Consider the following 17,772-nt stretch of genomic DNA (forward strand, 5'->3'; position numbering starts at 1 on the left):
TTTTCCTCCAAGAAAAATCTAAAATTATAACAGCGATCTAAATTTTTTTACATCAATAGAGTTATATATCAGCTTCAATCCAACATGATCGTTTCAGTTGAAAACCTGGTAAACTATTTGTTGAAAAATTCACAATAATGCAGTAAATCTTTATGTTTTAACTTGCCACTACACATGAATATATATATATAGACACCTGATATTACAGTAACTTTAAAATTAAATTGAACTGACATCGTTAAGAAAGTTTATTCTTTCTATATTCAAATATTTCAATGAAAACGTAACCTATGAAACCAAGAGCAAGGCTGCCGGCCAGTATGTAAAGCTTGGCAGTAACACATATCAAGTTGCTGCAGATGTAGGCAGCTATGAAGCCTGACGACTCCCAGAGCTTGTAGTTGCTGAACGCTGCTTCTGAGTCCTCTGGGAAGATGACGCCGTACAGAGCTGAGATACAAGACTTGTTCTTAAAGTTAAAATCTTGTGGAGAATAATAAGAAAAAAATATAACTCAGTACTCACTGCAGTGAGTGACAGAGAGCGCATTTACTCGGCGACGAAAACTTGAGGTCACGGACGGACGGACGGACAGACAGACGGATTGACAGATGGACGGACATGGCGAGCACAATAGTGCATTTTTTCCATAAATGAGAAAATGCGCTAAAAATACGTAGATAAATTGGAAGACCAGTAAAGGTGAAATTGAATATTACGTCGGAGGTCTAAACTCTAAATCAACAAATTCTACTTGTTTTTTTTTCAATGAATTAAAATCCGACGAATCTCTATTACTTTCAAGTTTAATAATAATATGATAATAATTGATGTATAATAATGTGATAATAATAATGCTAATGAAAATTCAACGGAAAATCGCTCCGAATATTGGCTGCTTGCGTAATTGCTTTACTGATGATCGCAATTACAAGTTTGCACTTGAAATTTAGTATTATATTTGAATTCAAATTTACATATTCAATCGATGCCTCTTTGACCCGCTGATTCGCCAATAAAAAAATAGAAAAGTTTATTAAAATATTGAAAATTATAATCAATTAATACCTGTCAACTTATAGAGTATTTGAATCAAAGGCAGTCGTAACAACAGCCAAAATATAATATTTGTTACTATAAATTTTGTTTTCATTCTCTTAAGATATTTGTTATTAAAAATGTCCATGAGCATTTGAACAAATTTAAGACGACATTCAGTTACTGCGGAACTGCCAGATGTTACCCAAAGTAAATAAAGACAGTTAGCTTGATAAATTTTCATAGTTACAGTTCACAGTATTTAAAATTACTTACACTTAACAATGAAGTAAACCAAGAACTCACCGTTCATCTGCGTCTGCCACACTGCATCACAAATCCCCCACAAGGCCGGGATGACGAAAAAGACGTACATTTGCTCAGGGTTTGGCACCCATAGGAACAGCACGGCAATGAGACAAGAGTGTAGCAGCGAAGCGAAGCAAAAGATGGGAACTCGCCCCACTCTCTTGACCATAGGGCTACAGCAGTACGAGAACAACGCGTCGAACACACCGAAGCAGATCATCGTGTAGCCCACCATGTACACTCCAAGACCGCATGACACGTACGCCTGCCATGCATTCAGTACATATAAAGAATCTGGTATTGTTATATATTATTTATTTTATGTAAGTGTATAGGTATAAAATGGTATATATAGTTATGGAATCATATAGTCATAGTTTAATTTGTTTGGTTATGAAAATCTACTACTTTACCCGTTACTAGCAACTGGGCTCTCTAGGAGTAATGAAATCTAAGAAATAAAGTAGAAAATTTTAAATTACAACAAAATTTAGGCGTCAACAAATCTACGGATTTTACTTCTAAAATTTAATTATTCCGGCAGTCGCTTCATAATAATGTGTAGTGGTAAAAATATAATAATACTTCTATTGGTATGGTTAAAAATGGGGAAAATTGATAAACACCAACCCCTTTCATTATCTGAATATTAATAAACAGTCTCACGCGATAACTCTGTTCAACATCCATGGAGTAAAATCACCGACATGACAGCATGTGCTATTTATAGGAAAAGCATAAGAAACATCGAATGCAAATTTTACGAATTAACCAAACTTAAAAGTTACGAAATATCAAAATAAAATGTTTGATAATTCTTACAGCCGTAAATTCGGCGGATAAGAAAGCTTGCATAAGGCCGGACCAAAACGTGAACGGAATGATGAGAATTTGCTGCGGGTTGCGCAGGTGCCTGAGCGTTGCAAGGAGTTGCTGCGTGGGGCTGCGGCCTGTGGATGACCGCACCACTGCATCGTCGCAGTGCCTGCAGATCAAGTCATTTGTTTTAACATCATAATTCAAAATTTATTTGATTTTAAGTGAATTTAATTCATAAATAGATCAGATCTTTAAGGACTTATTTTTAAAATCAGAAAGCACAATGTATGTTAAAGATATTTCTACTGTATTCCCATGAATCACTGCGTATTTTGTGCGTAACGTGTAAACTTTTGACAACCCATATCGTCATCTCTTTTATTATCGATTGTTGCTGCTCAATTCGACATTTCAAATAGTTTCCATTTCTCTACGCGTCTATAGCAAATCATAACGCACCGTTGTTATCCTATTTGATGTCCATTATTAATTCTCTACACTAAAGTTATTACATTAAAGATATTTCCGATACACAATTTAAGTTCTAGAAAAGTACCAAATATTATTGATATGCTCGTATGTCTCACCTACTAAGTGGCGTGACAAATGCCATGATGAAGGCCGAAGCAGCCAAGGCGAAGGCTAGGTATATGCCAGACATGGTGTAGCGCTGGGTGTCGCTAATATCTTTGATCAACGAAGCATTGCTTGCACTTTCTTCATGACAGAACGTAGCTCCGCATCTCAGCAGTGCAGGGTCCGTGGAGTTTACCCAAACGGAATCTTGTGTTAATACTGTTGGAGTCGGTGAATGTAGATTTATTTATTCTTGAGAAGTTTGATTAAAAAGGACGAAATTCAGATAGATGAATTTTAGTTCTTATTGAAAGCTTCATAAAATCTATACACTAATTTATACACACTATTTGATTTGATGGCTACATAAATGCCATTGGAGATTAGTCAAATCAGACAGACTTAAATCATATTGTTTCAAAGTTTCTTGTATTTCAATTGCCGTTAGACCATTGGTGGTTCTTGGCTTAAAAAAAGGTAATTACTGATGTATGCATTTTTCGCATAATATATACACTCAAAAAAAATGCAAAAAAAATTTGATTACGGCTCACCAAGGGAGGATATGAGGTTTCCAACCACTTGGGTGCTTTGGAAAAATGCGAAGAATATCCCGAAAAACCTCGTTACCACGACTTCTCTGTTTTGTCCAGTCAATTTGGCGTAACGCTGGGCAGCCTGGAAGAAAGATCGCAAACACCGATTAAACTTTAAATTATGATATTATTACATTAAAATTCAGAATGCGTTTTTGTATAAATAAAATGAAAATATCAGAATGCGTTCGTGTATTTTGCAGCACAAAGAGAAAAAAGTTACTTCAAATCTTCATTGCAGAAGGACTGTGCCAATCAACTGACCATTGACTATAGACATTTTAAGTAGCTAAGGTTAAGTTGTTGATTGCCAAACCGCGTTTAGAAATTACTTACCAGGTTTAAGTAAGTACATTTAGCAGACCAGAGCGGTGATGCAGCTAGGCCAAGTATCGCGGCAGAAGGTATCAGAGTGTAAGCTGTAGGGTAGAACTGCGCGGCGGTGTAGAGCGAGTAGCCTAGCATAGATACGGCGATGGTGTTGCGCGCGCCTAACTGTGATATGACCAACGTTGGTAGAAACAACGATGAGAGCAACAGTGTTGCGTAGATAATAGACTGAGCGATTGTGCCGTATTCCCTGTAGAAATAACGCTGTAATTAGGAAAATATTTTAGCATACATGGTATTAATAAAGTAGATAGGTTGAAGGTAAATTTCTAGGAGAGACGGTTGGGAGAACTTAGGATGTATGGAGCATTTGATTGACTGAAGCATAATTTATTGTTCAATGTAGGATCGAGTGTAAATGTTAGATATTTTGCACTATATAATAGTAGTCAGTTTATGATATCGCGACAAATCAGTTGTCTCATTGTCGTGCAAGAAGCGCTATTTCTGCATTTTCGATTAGCTGATCGGTAGGTAGACTTTGATCGAAGGATCACTTATGAAATTTGATCTTCCAAGTACCAATTGAAGATTTTGTTTGCAAGAAAAATTATGTTAAATTTTGATGTGGGTCAGTTTTTGCCTCGCAACTGCTCCATGTACAACCGATTATGATATTTTAGGGCATTCTTAACAGAAAATATCAGTTAAATTCGATTCTGGATCAAAAATACTATACTAAATTAATGCACAACGTTGAATCCACTATAACCAAAGCCAAGTATTTATAGTCATCTTTATTCAAAACACAAACATTGAACTATGCCTATTGGTCAATGATTCACAAATTTATGTTGAGTAACGCAATGGTTAACGTAATCTTGAATGTCAATGTAAATAAAGCACCTATAATAGTTTATATTTGAGATGCGATTTGGTTCCGGAAGTATGTAGATTGTACATGCAACAATGAAACTCTAACTGCCGCTACATTCCGACATTGTATTTACGAAGTCCGAGTTTAGTACAATTTTCTGAATATGCCGACATGCATAAAATTGATAGTTATAGAATGAAACGGAACTATGACTAAAAGAATGAAAGAGTAAAAACAAAAATTTTTGAAAATAAATGGAAATTCATGTCGTCTAATGTATACATATAGTATATTGATCAAAATAATTAGAATAATATATAATTAATAGAGACAAATGAAGATTTTCTATATTTTATAAAAGAAAGAACGGAATGAATTTAAGCTTACTTATTAATCGATGACTGGAGGTTCGCCATGGACTGGTAGCTTGTAAAGAGCAGGAAAAAACCTGCAGCCACGCAGCAGACATCTCTGAATATCCTCCGCGACTCCTGAGCATCGGCGTCAGCGTTAGACGGGCTGAGGGTAAACTCTGCGTGCGACGTTACGATTTTTTCATCTGTTGATCAGGTTAAAGTTCAACTTGTGTATTTTAACTAATTGAGGAAATTAAAATTAAAATAATTCATGTAATTTATTGTATTTCAATTAACAGAATTCGTGAATAATTTTGGTTTTCGTATTGTAACACGAACGTCTAATTTCATCAAAGAGAAAAGTCTAGATGCATAAATTCATTGGTTTTTGCTCGCACCGTTATAATGTTAATTAATTATGAATGAAGGATGTTTGCGAATTGAATTGCTAACTTGCATGGAGATGCATGTCCAGCAAATTTTGATTACTGCCATCGTAATAGTTACCGGTAAATCGAAACGCAACATTGTTTTTATAAACGCCTCTGATTTTTTCTACCTTCGTTCTACTTACTTAAACAGTAGATAACTAGAAAAAAGAGTTATATGATGCCTTTATGCATTAATAGAGCGCCCATTTAATTCAGTGTAAATTTTTCTTTTTGATTTTGTATCAACAGCGTTCAAATAGTTAAATTCATTTCAGTCTGTGCACGAATGAGATTCGTAACGAAAGTAGAAAATTTGCAATGAAAAATAAATAAACATAGTAAATCTATAAGTATGAAACTAGAAAGAAATACACGATCTAGTTGACTATCCAAATCGTCTATTGAAAACATATTTAGATGTTTTTATTATCAGTGTTGTTAATGTAAAATGACTGCAAACGAAAAATACGCATATTAAAATTAATGGATGAAATACATAAAAATATCAAATTACGGAAATCGTGAGCCTTATATTCGGTAAAGGCATTAGAAAAAGACTATAGAATGACCGAATTAATTATATATTTTCAAATAACAATAAAATAATTTGAAAACAATGTCAGTTAGAGAAAATGGAAGCCTAGAGGAGCACCATACTTCTAGAAACAAGCTAACACGGAAGTCACGAGCAATGGTGACACACTACTATGAACACCAAATTACTATGACCAAATTACTATGACCAAATTACTATGACCAAATTACTATGACGAAATTACTATGACCAAATTACTATGACCAAATTACTATGACAAAATTACTATGACCAAATTACTATGACCAAATTACAATAACCAATTTACAATGACCAAATTACTATGACAAAATTAATATGACCAAATTACTATGACCAAATTACAATGACCAAATTACTACGACCAAATTACTATGACCAAATTACTATGACCAAATTACTATGACCAAATTAATATGACCACATTACTATGAACGAATTACTATGACCAATTAACCATGACCAATTAACCATGACCAAATTACTATGACCAAATTACCATGACCAAATTAATGTGACCAAATTACTATGAACGAATTACTATGACCAAATTACTATGACCAAATTACTATGACCAAATTACTATGACCAAATTACTATGACCAAATTTCTATGACCAAATTACTATGACAAATTACTATGACCAAGTTACTATGAACAAATTACTATGACCAAATAACTATGACCAAATTACTATGAACGAATAATTATGACCAAATTACTATGAACGAATTACTATAACCAAATTACTATGACCAAATAACTATGACCAAATTACTATGACCAAATTACTATGAACGAATAATTATGACCAAATTACTATGACCAAATTATTATGACCAAATGACTATGAATTACCTGACCTTTGCTCGCGTCGGCCTCAAACGCAGGATTGGCTGCACATGTGACGGAGGACATCGCGATCAATGATGGGCGTTTTTGCTGCTGGAAATTTTTTATATATAAAGGAAACAAACATTAGATTAATTTTGATTAAATTTTACAATTATTGATCGATAAAATAAAAAATTATGGTTTTGTTTGCGTCCAAACCCAATTAACATTAGGTATGTCGCTTGAAATAATTAAAAAAACTTTTGCATGGTAGGCAGTTGCTGTTATAATAATTGTACACCTTAGTAGTGACTGTAATAGTTTCAGGTCTGTGTGTTTAGTAGCTTCTGAATTAGTTAATTAACCAATAACTGTCACAAATAAAGTTGAGGTCTCAACAAACTCGATAGATATGTTTACTTAACACTGCAAAATAGCTATAATAATTTTAAGGTACGTGCCCTCTGTAGTTTTTACGTTTGGTATTTAATAAATAACTTACAAATGGAGTTGGGGGTCAACCAAACTCGATAGATAAGGCCTATGTGAATTTTTGCCCCTGCTCAGTGGCTGTATTCATCTAAGGTATGAGGATTCATTCGTTCCTGAATTGAATAATGAACCGAAAACTGTCACAAATAAAGTTGATTATAGACAAAACTCTAGAAACATTTTAATTTTATACCTGCGCAGTTGGTGTAATAATTTCAGGTGTGTGAGTTTAGTACTTTCTAAATAGGTTTACTAAAGCGCCTGGTCCCTCTGAATCTCAACAAGTTATATGGACCAGACGGCTTCCACCCTAGATTACGCAGAGAATTAGCAACCTTATAGGCCAGCCTTTTGACTTTATTGAAAAAAACTTAACGAAAGGACTTCGGCGGCTGATTGGAAGAAGCTCAAGTGACATCATTGAATCAGTCATTATAGAACGTTTGATCTGAAGTATCTATGCTACGAGGCTATGTTCTACGACATCGTCTTGTCTTAGGTATCTTTGAGACGAGACAAAGTTGTGCGAGAACACGTCCTGTATAAATAAAATGGGAAGCGCTTCACTTCTCAATATGTCTACACGACTTTTACATTGACGTGTGGAAGTGATCGCATGTCCTTATTCTATGCAAAATTTGAAAGAATTCGGCTAAAAATTGTGCTCATGTTTGTCATGAACGTGGATTATTTGGTAATAAATGCACGATATTCATGACTTTCAATGCTGCAGCAGTAGTTTTTCTATTTTATTTAAGAAACTGTTCTAAAATTTTTTGAAATATTCTTGCAATATAAAAATACCAAGAATTCATGCTCAGATGATTCAAGTGGGCGTAAAACTTGTTTACATCGGTGAATTTTAACGCGTAAATATCCCTTTATTTTGAAGCGAGGGCTCAAATGAAAAGTTGGACCCAGCAAAAAACACCGCTACCGAGTAACAATAGAATTTGACTGCACTCTTATCTCATCATTGACTTATGAATTCCATAATTTAATGAATAAATGACTACCAAGAACCTCAGGCAAACACGCGAAATTACGCCACGTTCGAGTTCATTGGAGAGACGCGCACTTGACAACCAGCACACTCGGACTGCAGCACGGCACTGCCGCTTCACGGGTGCACCAGGCTGCCAGCCACCAAGCCGAGGCTCTGGCAACGTCAACAGGTTGAGTGAACCGCATAACGGTAGAAATAGAGCGCCCGCGAGAAAGTTCGTTCATAAACAAAAGGTATAGGCAGAGGTGGGCAGTAGCGAGCTACATGTAGCGGTCGCTACATCTTCAGTAGCGGTAGCGGCGCTACATTCAAAGCAATGTAGCGGTAGCGCTCGCTACATTTAGAGCATGTAGCGGCCGCTACATTTCAAAGTAGCGCTGCCCAGCTCTGGGTATAGGAGCAAGTTTAATCACATTGGTAGCCCCTGCATATTATGAAGTAAAGTACGATTAACTAAAATGGGAGAACGACTAGACTACCGACTTGCTGCCCTGATAAGCTTGCTTTCCAACATCGGTCGAAACGTTTCAACACAAGCTCTTCTCACGTCAATAGTTTAGATTTTCGACCCTTGCCTCAACAAAAGAAACATCAACAGAAAATACTCATCTTAATTTCTCTTTCCAAAATCCAAAAATTAACATAAGCACGTCTGGGCAATGGCCTCTCAGATGAAGTTCATTATACAAATACAGGATTATTAAATAAGGGAAAAAGCTGAATGAGATCAAGTATATTTGGGACACTTGCATACTTCCAAGAACAATAAAAAATTAAATCGAAACCGTTTATACAATGAGAAAACTTACAATTGTCTTGTAATCGCTTCAGTAAAGCCAGAATGCCCATGAAGAGCTCAGTTATACAAAGTTTTGTATTGCAGAAGTGAAGAGTTAAGATTTGCTGCATGGTATGTTTCTAACATGGAATTACAAACGTGAAGGGTTATGAATGCGGAATTTCGGTACACGAGTTCAGAGATTGCAAACACAATAAGATACAAACAAAGAAAATAGCTAGCATAAAGCAAATTAAAAACTAATGAACTATTATTTTTTATTGTTAAGTATCAAGTTATAGGCTCCGCATAAAATATTCTAATAACAGTACGTAATTATATAACATTTCGAACAGTAAGAAAACAGAAAATAACGAAAGCACAACACAAATTAACAGTATGATAGAAACTTTCAATATTACTATCACATTATATTACTCTTATACAATTATTATAAATAAGCTAATACTGTACAGTATTTACAAAATATGTCGCCGAAATAAGAAACTAATAACTAAGGAAATTAATCGGGAAACGACAAGGAATTGCCCTTGTAATTTCAAACCAGACTCAAAAGCAACAAAAATCGGAAATTTGTCCTCAAAACGAAGCGCATTGCACATTCAAATCAGCGTCGCATTCTTCTTGAAGTAAATTCACCGAATTTTTCAAAAATAAATAACAACAGAATGATCCTGATCAATATCATAGCACCCAATTAAATACTTCGTCAATATGCCATTCAAGCAATGGAATGATGGAAATAATTGTAAACATAGTATATATATATACAAACCAAATTAGAACGCGAAGAAATATTTAGATCAAAGAACAAAGAAGCCGAGAAATTCAGGAAAATTCAGAAGACGGCTATTCATAGAATATTTGATCAAATTTGAATATTTCTAAACGATTTGCGATTCATTCACTGGGTAAAGTCACTAAAGTGACCATGACGAACTAAAAAGGTTCGACGCCCGGTCCTGTAACCAATTGTACTTTTCTGTCCACAGAATATTTCATGACAGGGCTTCAGCTCAGTGAGGCGTGCATCGTCAGTATCGCCAGCTGTAGTTGAACTCAGCGGCGCATGCCGCTATCTGAATCTTCTTGCATCACCGTAACCTGGAATTAAACGTAAAGTCAATTACAATGTCAAGGCAATATAGTTGAATTTCAATGAAAATAATGAATTATTTTCTTCAACTACTACTGTAATATGAATGAATTATTTTCTTCAACTACTACTGTAATACTGTTTGGTAACGTTAAGGCTTGAACTGAGGTATACAAATTTTCGTTCGCACAAAATATTATAACAGAAAATTCATCTTGGAATAAACTTGTTCTACGACAAGAACTCAAATCAGTCCATCCAAATGTGAATCTTCCCCAATTTCTTTCTTTAAGCTGATGACTTAGTTCCACCACAGCTAGTAAAAGAAAATTCTCTACGAAAGTCTGCCCACGCATACACAAAAACCAACAGATGAGAAAATTAATTTTTAATAATACGTATAATCTTACATACTATAATCTTATATATTATTAATATAATCTTATAATGTTCGTAACCTGTTCCCACTGTCGCGTGGCAGTGCTGAGTCGGACGGCATCAAGCACAGCCTGCACGTATTGCCCGTCTAGGAATGTCGCCGCGCCCACCACGGGGCGTTCACTGCCATCCCTCCCGCTACTGAACGCCTCCTTCAGCGCCTGCTCATGAATGTCAACCTCAAACATACAAATGTATTCATGTTTCAACACATCTACACATTTTAGTTACTCAATGTAAGGGTATGTACAATTTTTTCCCTAAATTAACGCACTAGACAACAATACATGAAGGAACAGTTTGAGTTCAGAAGGTCTCGGTTAGACGTCAAAAACTCGTCACAAAGACGTAATTTCGACGAACTGTTAAATTATTTGAAGTTTGTATACATTTATTTATATGTAACGATTTTCTTACTATTTGAAATAAGGTTAGTGCGGGTATGAATCTCGCACTAAAGTGATGTTTAGGTTTTGGTCGATTTGGAGCGTTAGCGAATGTTTTAAAAAATGACCAGTGAAAATTTGATTCGAAAAACGCACAGTACGTAGGTACACGATACAAAATGAATTTTGCTGCTTTTGTGGTATGGTAAATACTGGCAGTGCATATGACTATATATAGTGACAGAGTTATCCATGGCGGATAAAATGATAGAAATAGACGGACATTTATGCTTTCAATAAGAAATTCAATAATTTATTATTCGATATAATACGCTATATAATGTTGTTCTATTATACAAATATACAATAAAGATACAATATAATCATACTATATTAATTCAAGTCCTTATGACCTGCACTAAGCCAGGCAGTCCAGCCTGCTGAGCGCCGTCCCCCTGAGCCTCAACAAGCAGCTTCTCGTGCGTGTCTTCCTGCAGCTGCCCGTACAGCGCCGCCCCCCGCACCGTCAGCCGCCCCTTACTGCCGCACACCACTAACTGCAGGAAAAATAAAGCATATTATATTGAACGTATCTTGTATTTATCTTGAACGTATTTTATCATTTATCTTGAACAAGGCATTTATCTTTACACTGCTCATAATTTGCTCAACAACGAGTATCAACGCAAATGGAATTGAAAAAAAACATAAGTTAGGAAGTTGTTAAGAAAACGTGTACTGCCAATGATTTAGAAAGATCAATCGGTCGTGATCTGTACAACTGAAGGCTGCTCTGCGGCAATCTTTTCCATTCAATTGACGATAATCAGAAGACCGATAGTTAATTAAAGCTGTACGGTACGATTGTGATTTGCAAAATATCCGATTTCAATTTACATTTCAATTACTACATAATGACTAGGAAGCGGTATCGTTTTCGCTTGCAAGTTGTTTATTTTCATTAATACAAATGATCATTGTCATTGAAGGCCAGCGACTTAACTGTTGTGGCGGCATCAGTGACACTGACGTCTTATCAAAACTAATGAGGATCCTAGCCTTCAGGGTCCAAGAGACGTAACTCTTTATTCATAAGCTAAGAAACATAAACAGCACTAGTATCTCTGTTTCAAATAAACCTACAGGAAATCAGTTTCGAAGTGACATAACTTCGACACTGACAAGTTTATATGCTTAACATAACGAAGTTTATATGCTTACAAATAAAGGCAGAGTTGATATTTTCAATCGAACCTGCTGGTTATACGGTCCAGGGACATGACTGTTGAGGCTGACGTTAACCACAGCACCACCTGTGAGCTGGAGCTGGAAGCAACAGAAATGATCGCTGTCAATTCTTCGGATGCCGCGCACGTGGCGAGTGGTGCGTGTGCACGTGCGGGTAACACCGTGCGCACGTGTGGCGGTTTCCCCGGTAATAAAAGCAAGAATATCCACTACGTGGCTTCCAATACAACTCAAAACACCCCCACCCATCAGCTTACTGCACCACCAATCATATCCTTGTTCTGAGTTGGAGGTATAGTTGGAATTGTCGTTAGTTGAAGTGTAGTTGGAACTGCTAGATATGTTGGAGTGTGCGATGCTATAGTGAATATTGACGTCACAGACAGCCAGTTCACCGACATAGCCCGCCTTTATTTGTCTTTTAAGCTCTTGGAATGCCGGAACATAACGCAAGCCATGGCCAAGCACAGATATGAGAGATGGGTAGTAGAGTGCTGCGTGTACCATCTTCATTACTTGTCCCTGCAAAAAAATAATTTTCTCAATAATAAATACTTTTCGAAAGTGGTAATCCATACCATCAACTGGGTATAAAACTAGAGAAATTTTTTAATGAAAAGGATCCACCTTGGCATTTTTGTTGTACACGCATTCAACACTGCATTAATACTGGCAGGTTTAGAGTGCATTGATTAGGAGGTTGACCATTTGACCTAAACTAAACTTGATCCACAAATCCGAGAAATGTAAAGAAAGATTGTGGTTGCTTTAAGGTGAACAAAATGACTAGAGTTCTTTTAATAATACTTTGAAACTTTGTAGAATGTTTAGCGTAACTGATACTAAACACTTGAAATGTGCATCCATAGAGGGCCAATGAAAAAATTGTAGAGTACATAAAAATAGGATAAAAACAACCACTAACCTCCAAAACTGGAGCATAAACTAGAAAAAGGTTTGCCCGAACATCATGTGATTGCATACAACTTGGAGATTGACCACTTTGTCAGGTGGGAAATGTGTATCAATCAAAATCTCAAGAAAACTATAGAAGAACTAAACTGAAACTATGATAGAAGAATAGTTGAAATATGATCAATCTACACAATAAAAGAGACAATAATTGAAAAATTCAAATAAAATTTGAAAAAATAAATTGTAAGTAGATAATGAAAAAAAACAGAATTCTACACATGTTCAAACAATAATATTCATAAGAAACAATTAATTCAGAACTAAATTAAGAATAAATGAATGATTCTTCACCTGGTTGAGAGCAACAGGAACATCGCAGAGCACATGCTTGCCAATACCCAGCGCCTTGACTGCAATCTGCGAGTGCAGATCAGGCTGGCACAGCACTGCCACCAGACCTACATTACGGTGCAGTAGAACCTCATCAACCTGTCAAACAAATATTACCTATATTAATTCTACTACATAAAATTTGTCTACAAAAAAACTAGTAATTCTCATGACTATACAGTATAGTATGACAAATCCAAGCAAGAATTTTATTTATTCAATGTGAAGCAAGGAGTACCTTGAAAAAAACCTTCTTTGAAGACTTTAGATTGATCATCCATGTGAAATAATTTTCTAAATAATTTTAAGTTAAGCTTGACTTAGCATTATCCATGAGATGGAGATTTTATATAATATTAGTAGTAAATGGAGCACATTTGAACATGAATATAATTAGGAGCCAATAAACTGAGAGTAAAAAGTTCAATCAGTGTAAATCCATAATCATCAATTCTTCAATAAAAATGTAATAGGGAATAAAACCAGCTTGCAATCTTGCATTAATATAACTTATGGAGAAGATTTGCTAGAATGGATAAAAACATGATATACCTATAAATAGCACATTACCTAGAGATTGCATTTTTGCTTGATTATTAAATTCAGTGATCAATTATTGGTGTCAAGCCTTTGGACTTTCACATTTGTAAGAAATAATAATAGAACTGGAAGAAATCCTTACTTAGATTTAACCATTTAGAAGATGAATAATAATCTATCCACTATATACCTTATTTGTGGCAAAAGGCACATCAAGAGCTGCTTCAGTCTCCAGAGCGGCATCAAGCGTTGGGCTCCAGATTGCAGCAACAGTGAAGCCATGACTTCGCAGGCTCTGTACTAGAAGACCAACATTCCCTCCAGTACCAAACACCCCTACACCAGGAAGCTCATGGCTCATAGCTGATGGTTGGATAATGGTCTATCTGCTGCCGGAGTAACAGGATAAATAATTTGATAGTGCACCTTTCTATTAGTACAGAAGAGCTGACACTAGTAGGTATTACACACACAAAAATATCTGAAAATATCAGAACCACAGAAAGAAATTGATAAACTTGTGTTAATAATGAATGAATATATGTCAAGGTGATTTTAGGCAATTCAATTGATCATATTTTATGCTTAGATACACAGTTATATCTCATGTGAATAATAAAGATTATAATTACCTATATAATAGGTCTTTGATCAATAAATTGGAGAACATGTACTGAGAGCTTTAACAACCAAAAAGAAATTTGCTTGTCAAAGATTTGTAGATTTGGACACCCATTAAAAACCCATTTAGCTTTTGTTTGGTACAGCAAACATATGGCAAGTGATGAACAGATCACTGATTTGATAGCTTCTACATCAGGAGTTAATTTGCAATCCGAAAAATCTATGACAAGTGATCTGATTATATTTTTCACTTATTAGGTATTAGGCCTTATACACATTTTAACCTGTTGGGATAGGTCGAAAGCATGCCAGTTACAGTAACGGCCTATGTAAAGATTAACTCCTTCAGTCTCCTTGGCAGGCAGGTAAGGTATGTTAACTTCTAAAGTTCTCTTCTTAACTATTAAAGTTCTCTTGAAAAAAATATAGAAAACAATCTTTCATTTAGGAATTTCATTGTTCCATTTTACTATATCTATTTTATCTTAGTCAAGATTTGATATTTCAACTTTTTGTTTATATTTTGGAAAATTATTCTAAATATTTGTTTGGCTAAATAACTGTTAAAAAATCACATGATAGGTTTATTAACCTGTTAATAATTATGTAAAAACTTGTTTTTAATTAGGAATCAAGAGTTCAGATTTCAGATCCAAGTATTGAAGTATATAACAATAATAACAGAGAATGATGATTTTACAATTTCTAATTACTTCCAATATCAAATATGATCTATAGTACTCATAGTTTTCTATTTGATTGCACTATTAAACTTAGAGAAGTGTTGATTAGGTCAATCTTATTATCTTAATACTAGTGGACATTCACTGGACATGGACAAGGTACCTAACTAACTTAAACTAAGCATCAATCTCCATTTACCATTTGGGAAAATATGAGGATAGGTATTTTTTTAGATTCCATGATAGAGTCATGGTCCGATGATGGAGCTATATAAGATTTAATAAAAAAAAAAAAATAAAATTTACAGATAACTTACTGATCCTATATTCCTATTTTTATGATTTTTATCCAGTTTCAAAGTATACAAACAAATAAGCTAGGCCTAAAGGCTAAATGACAATGTTTTTCCTACAGAGATTCATTTTGCTTAACTTAGCAAAGCTAAGTAATAACTGAAAAGCCAAATGTTGGATAATGGATGCAATGGCAAAAATGATGATACATTTAATAAATGACTTAAATTATATATTCTTCAAAAAGAAACAACTAACTATACAGATAGGTATCTGAAAAAATAAGTATGAATTCAGTAAAAACTAAAGGAAAAATACTAGGTAGTAGGTACTAGTTTGACTGATTAAAGTTTAAAGATTAAATTAACTATATTGCTAATCCTAGCCTCCTAGGACGGTAGGACCAATAATATCATTAATATGTTGGTTCACATGGTTGGGAAATTCTACTTAAATATTAGAGATTTGGAACACACTATGAGTATAATAAGTAGCCTAGGTAGGAATTGTTTATTGTTAGAAGTTGAAATTAATAATTCGTTAGTACCCCTGAAACATTTATTTGCAAAAATGTCCAATTAAGTGCCAACAATACTCTAAATTGCTTTCAACAATGCCCAAAGATTTAGGTACCATAAGATCAAAGATCTCATAACTTCATAAGCATAGTGATAGTGGCAAACCAGAGATTTTTTAGAATCAGTTCATTTTTAATTTCCTCATTTACTCAAGATTTAAACCAATTTCTTAAGTATGATAATCATAGTGACAAACCAGAGATTTTTTAGAATCAGTTCATTTTTAATTTCCTCATTTACTCAAGATTTGAACCAATTTCTTATGTATGATAATGCTGGTATCCATGATACTTTACTTCTCTACTTATAGGACTCAAAAAATGAACTTGAGGGAGAGTCTAAAAAACTCTCTTATTTGCCACATCATAAGAATTGAGAAGGCTGCTACGGGACGGCTCCGGCTGAGTGCTACCTTAACAGTTAACGGCTTGACCCCAGCAGGCAGCAGCCACCAATGCTGGTCGAGCATCATTGATAATTTGATGCTTGATTGTAATAACATAAATCCAGCATAATCATTGCTTTATACTGAATTATTACTGATAGCCTAGTCTGTGACTGTGAGACTGTGACTGGTATGGTATTTTGAATTTTGATAGAGATAGAGGTCCGGTGACTCAGGTGACAGGTCAAACTTGTAACTTGTAAGCTGATTAGCTGAAGACGCTGAAATACAGATAGGTGTCGAATAAAAGATCAACCGAATGCGGCGGAAAACTGAGCGCTTCCGTAATTCTCAGATCTTATTATGTGATAAATTATTACTATTTAGCACTGGTGCAATAAAAGTCACTACCTTCACATTATATCGTCGGATCAGCGCGTGTCTGCCTTCTAGAAGACCATTGCGCTCGTCATCAAGAGCGGACCTCATCCGATCATCGTACCGTCTACATGTCTATCTACCATTGTCTATCTCCCGTCGGTTACAGCGCGTTCCCGGTCGCCGCCGCCAGAACCTTTTTTTAACAGTATGCCGGCTTCCGTAACTTCGGCTCCTTCGTTGCAGGTTTTTCATCGACGCCTAAAGACGGAACTATTTCGTAGAGCCTATGAATCTAGTACTTAGTCATTTTATCCGTTCTCATCCTTTCTTATGCCTATTTATTTTTCGCTTGCTATTAATCTTATGTCTGACGTGCCCTCGAAGTTCGTTTGAACCAGACGCCACGATAAATGTTTAGTAGAATAATAATCTACGCAACATTTCTTTTCACTTCGAATCACCGACATGTGGAACAGCCTGTCCGAGTATAAACACGTTCAAGAACAGACAAGATAAAGCCATGGAAAAATATATGTTCAGAATTGAAATGCCTAGCACCAAATCGATCCTGGTGGAAGTTTAGTAACTATTTTAAACTATCGTCAGTCAGGTCAAAGGACATGCTCCGGGGAAAAGATCCGGTCAAAGGACATGCTTTTAGATCTTCTGTGGACAAGTCACCAAAAGTACAAGAATCGGCGACAGGCCACATCAGGCCTACTATTCAGCGCCGACATCACTATGTTATGTTTTGTTATGTTATAAATCACCACTCCG

At 35.3% G+C, this 17,772-nt stretch overlaps 2 protein-coding genes across 2 annotated transcripts; both read right to left on the reverse strand.

Annotated features, from left to right (window-relative positions):
• Positions 1–11: 11 nt before the first annotated feature.
• On the reverse strand, positions 12–6,846 carry LOC108667986 (UNC93-like protein). Its single transcript, XM_018155101.2, has 8 exons — positions 6,770–6,846; positions 4,933–5,104; positions 3,675–3,918; positions 3,297–3,420; positions 2,754–2,961; positions 2,170–2,332; positions 1,345–1,612; positions 12–450 (listed from the first exon to the last, which is right to left on the reverse strand). Exons 1-8 carry the CDS (start codon positions 6,822–6,824, stop codon positions 239–241), a joined length of 1,446 nt encoding a protein of 481 aa, XP_018010590.1. The 5' UTR covers positions 6,825–6,846; the 3' UTR covers positions 12–238.
• A 2,105-nt stretch (positions 6,847–8,951) lies between these two features.
• On the reverse strand, positions 8,952–14,538 carry LOC108667967 (glucose-fructose oxidoreductase domain-containing protein 2). The gene is made up of 6 exons (XM_018155080.2): positions 14,241–14,538; positions 13,472–13,609; positions 12,212–12,727; positions 11,371–11,514; positions 10,592–10,732; positions 8,952–10,141 (listed from the first exon to the last, which is right to left on the reverse strand). Exons 1-6 carry the CDS (start codon positions 14,409–14,411, stop codon positions 10,097–10,099), a joined length of 1,155 nt encoding a protein of 384 aa, XP_018010569.1. The 5' UTR covers positions 14,412–14,538; the 3' UTR covers positions 8,952–10,096.
• Between the last annotated feature and the right edge of the window lie 3,234 nt (positions 14,539–17,772).

This window comes from Hyalella azteca, unplaced genomic scaffold (genome assembly GCF_000764305.2).
Source record: "Hyalella azteca isolate HAZT.00-mixed unplaced genomic scaffold, Hazt_2.0.2 contig1933, whole genome shotgun sequence".
Classification (NCBI taxonomy): domain Eukaryota; kingdom Metazoa; phylum Arthropoda; class Malacostraca; order Amphipoda; family Hyalellidae; genus Hyalella; species Hyalella azteca.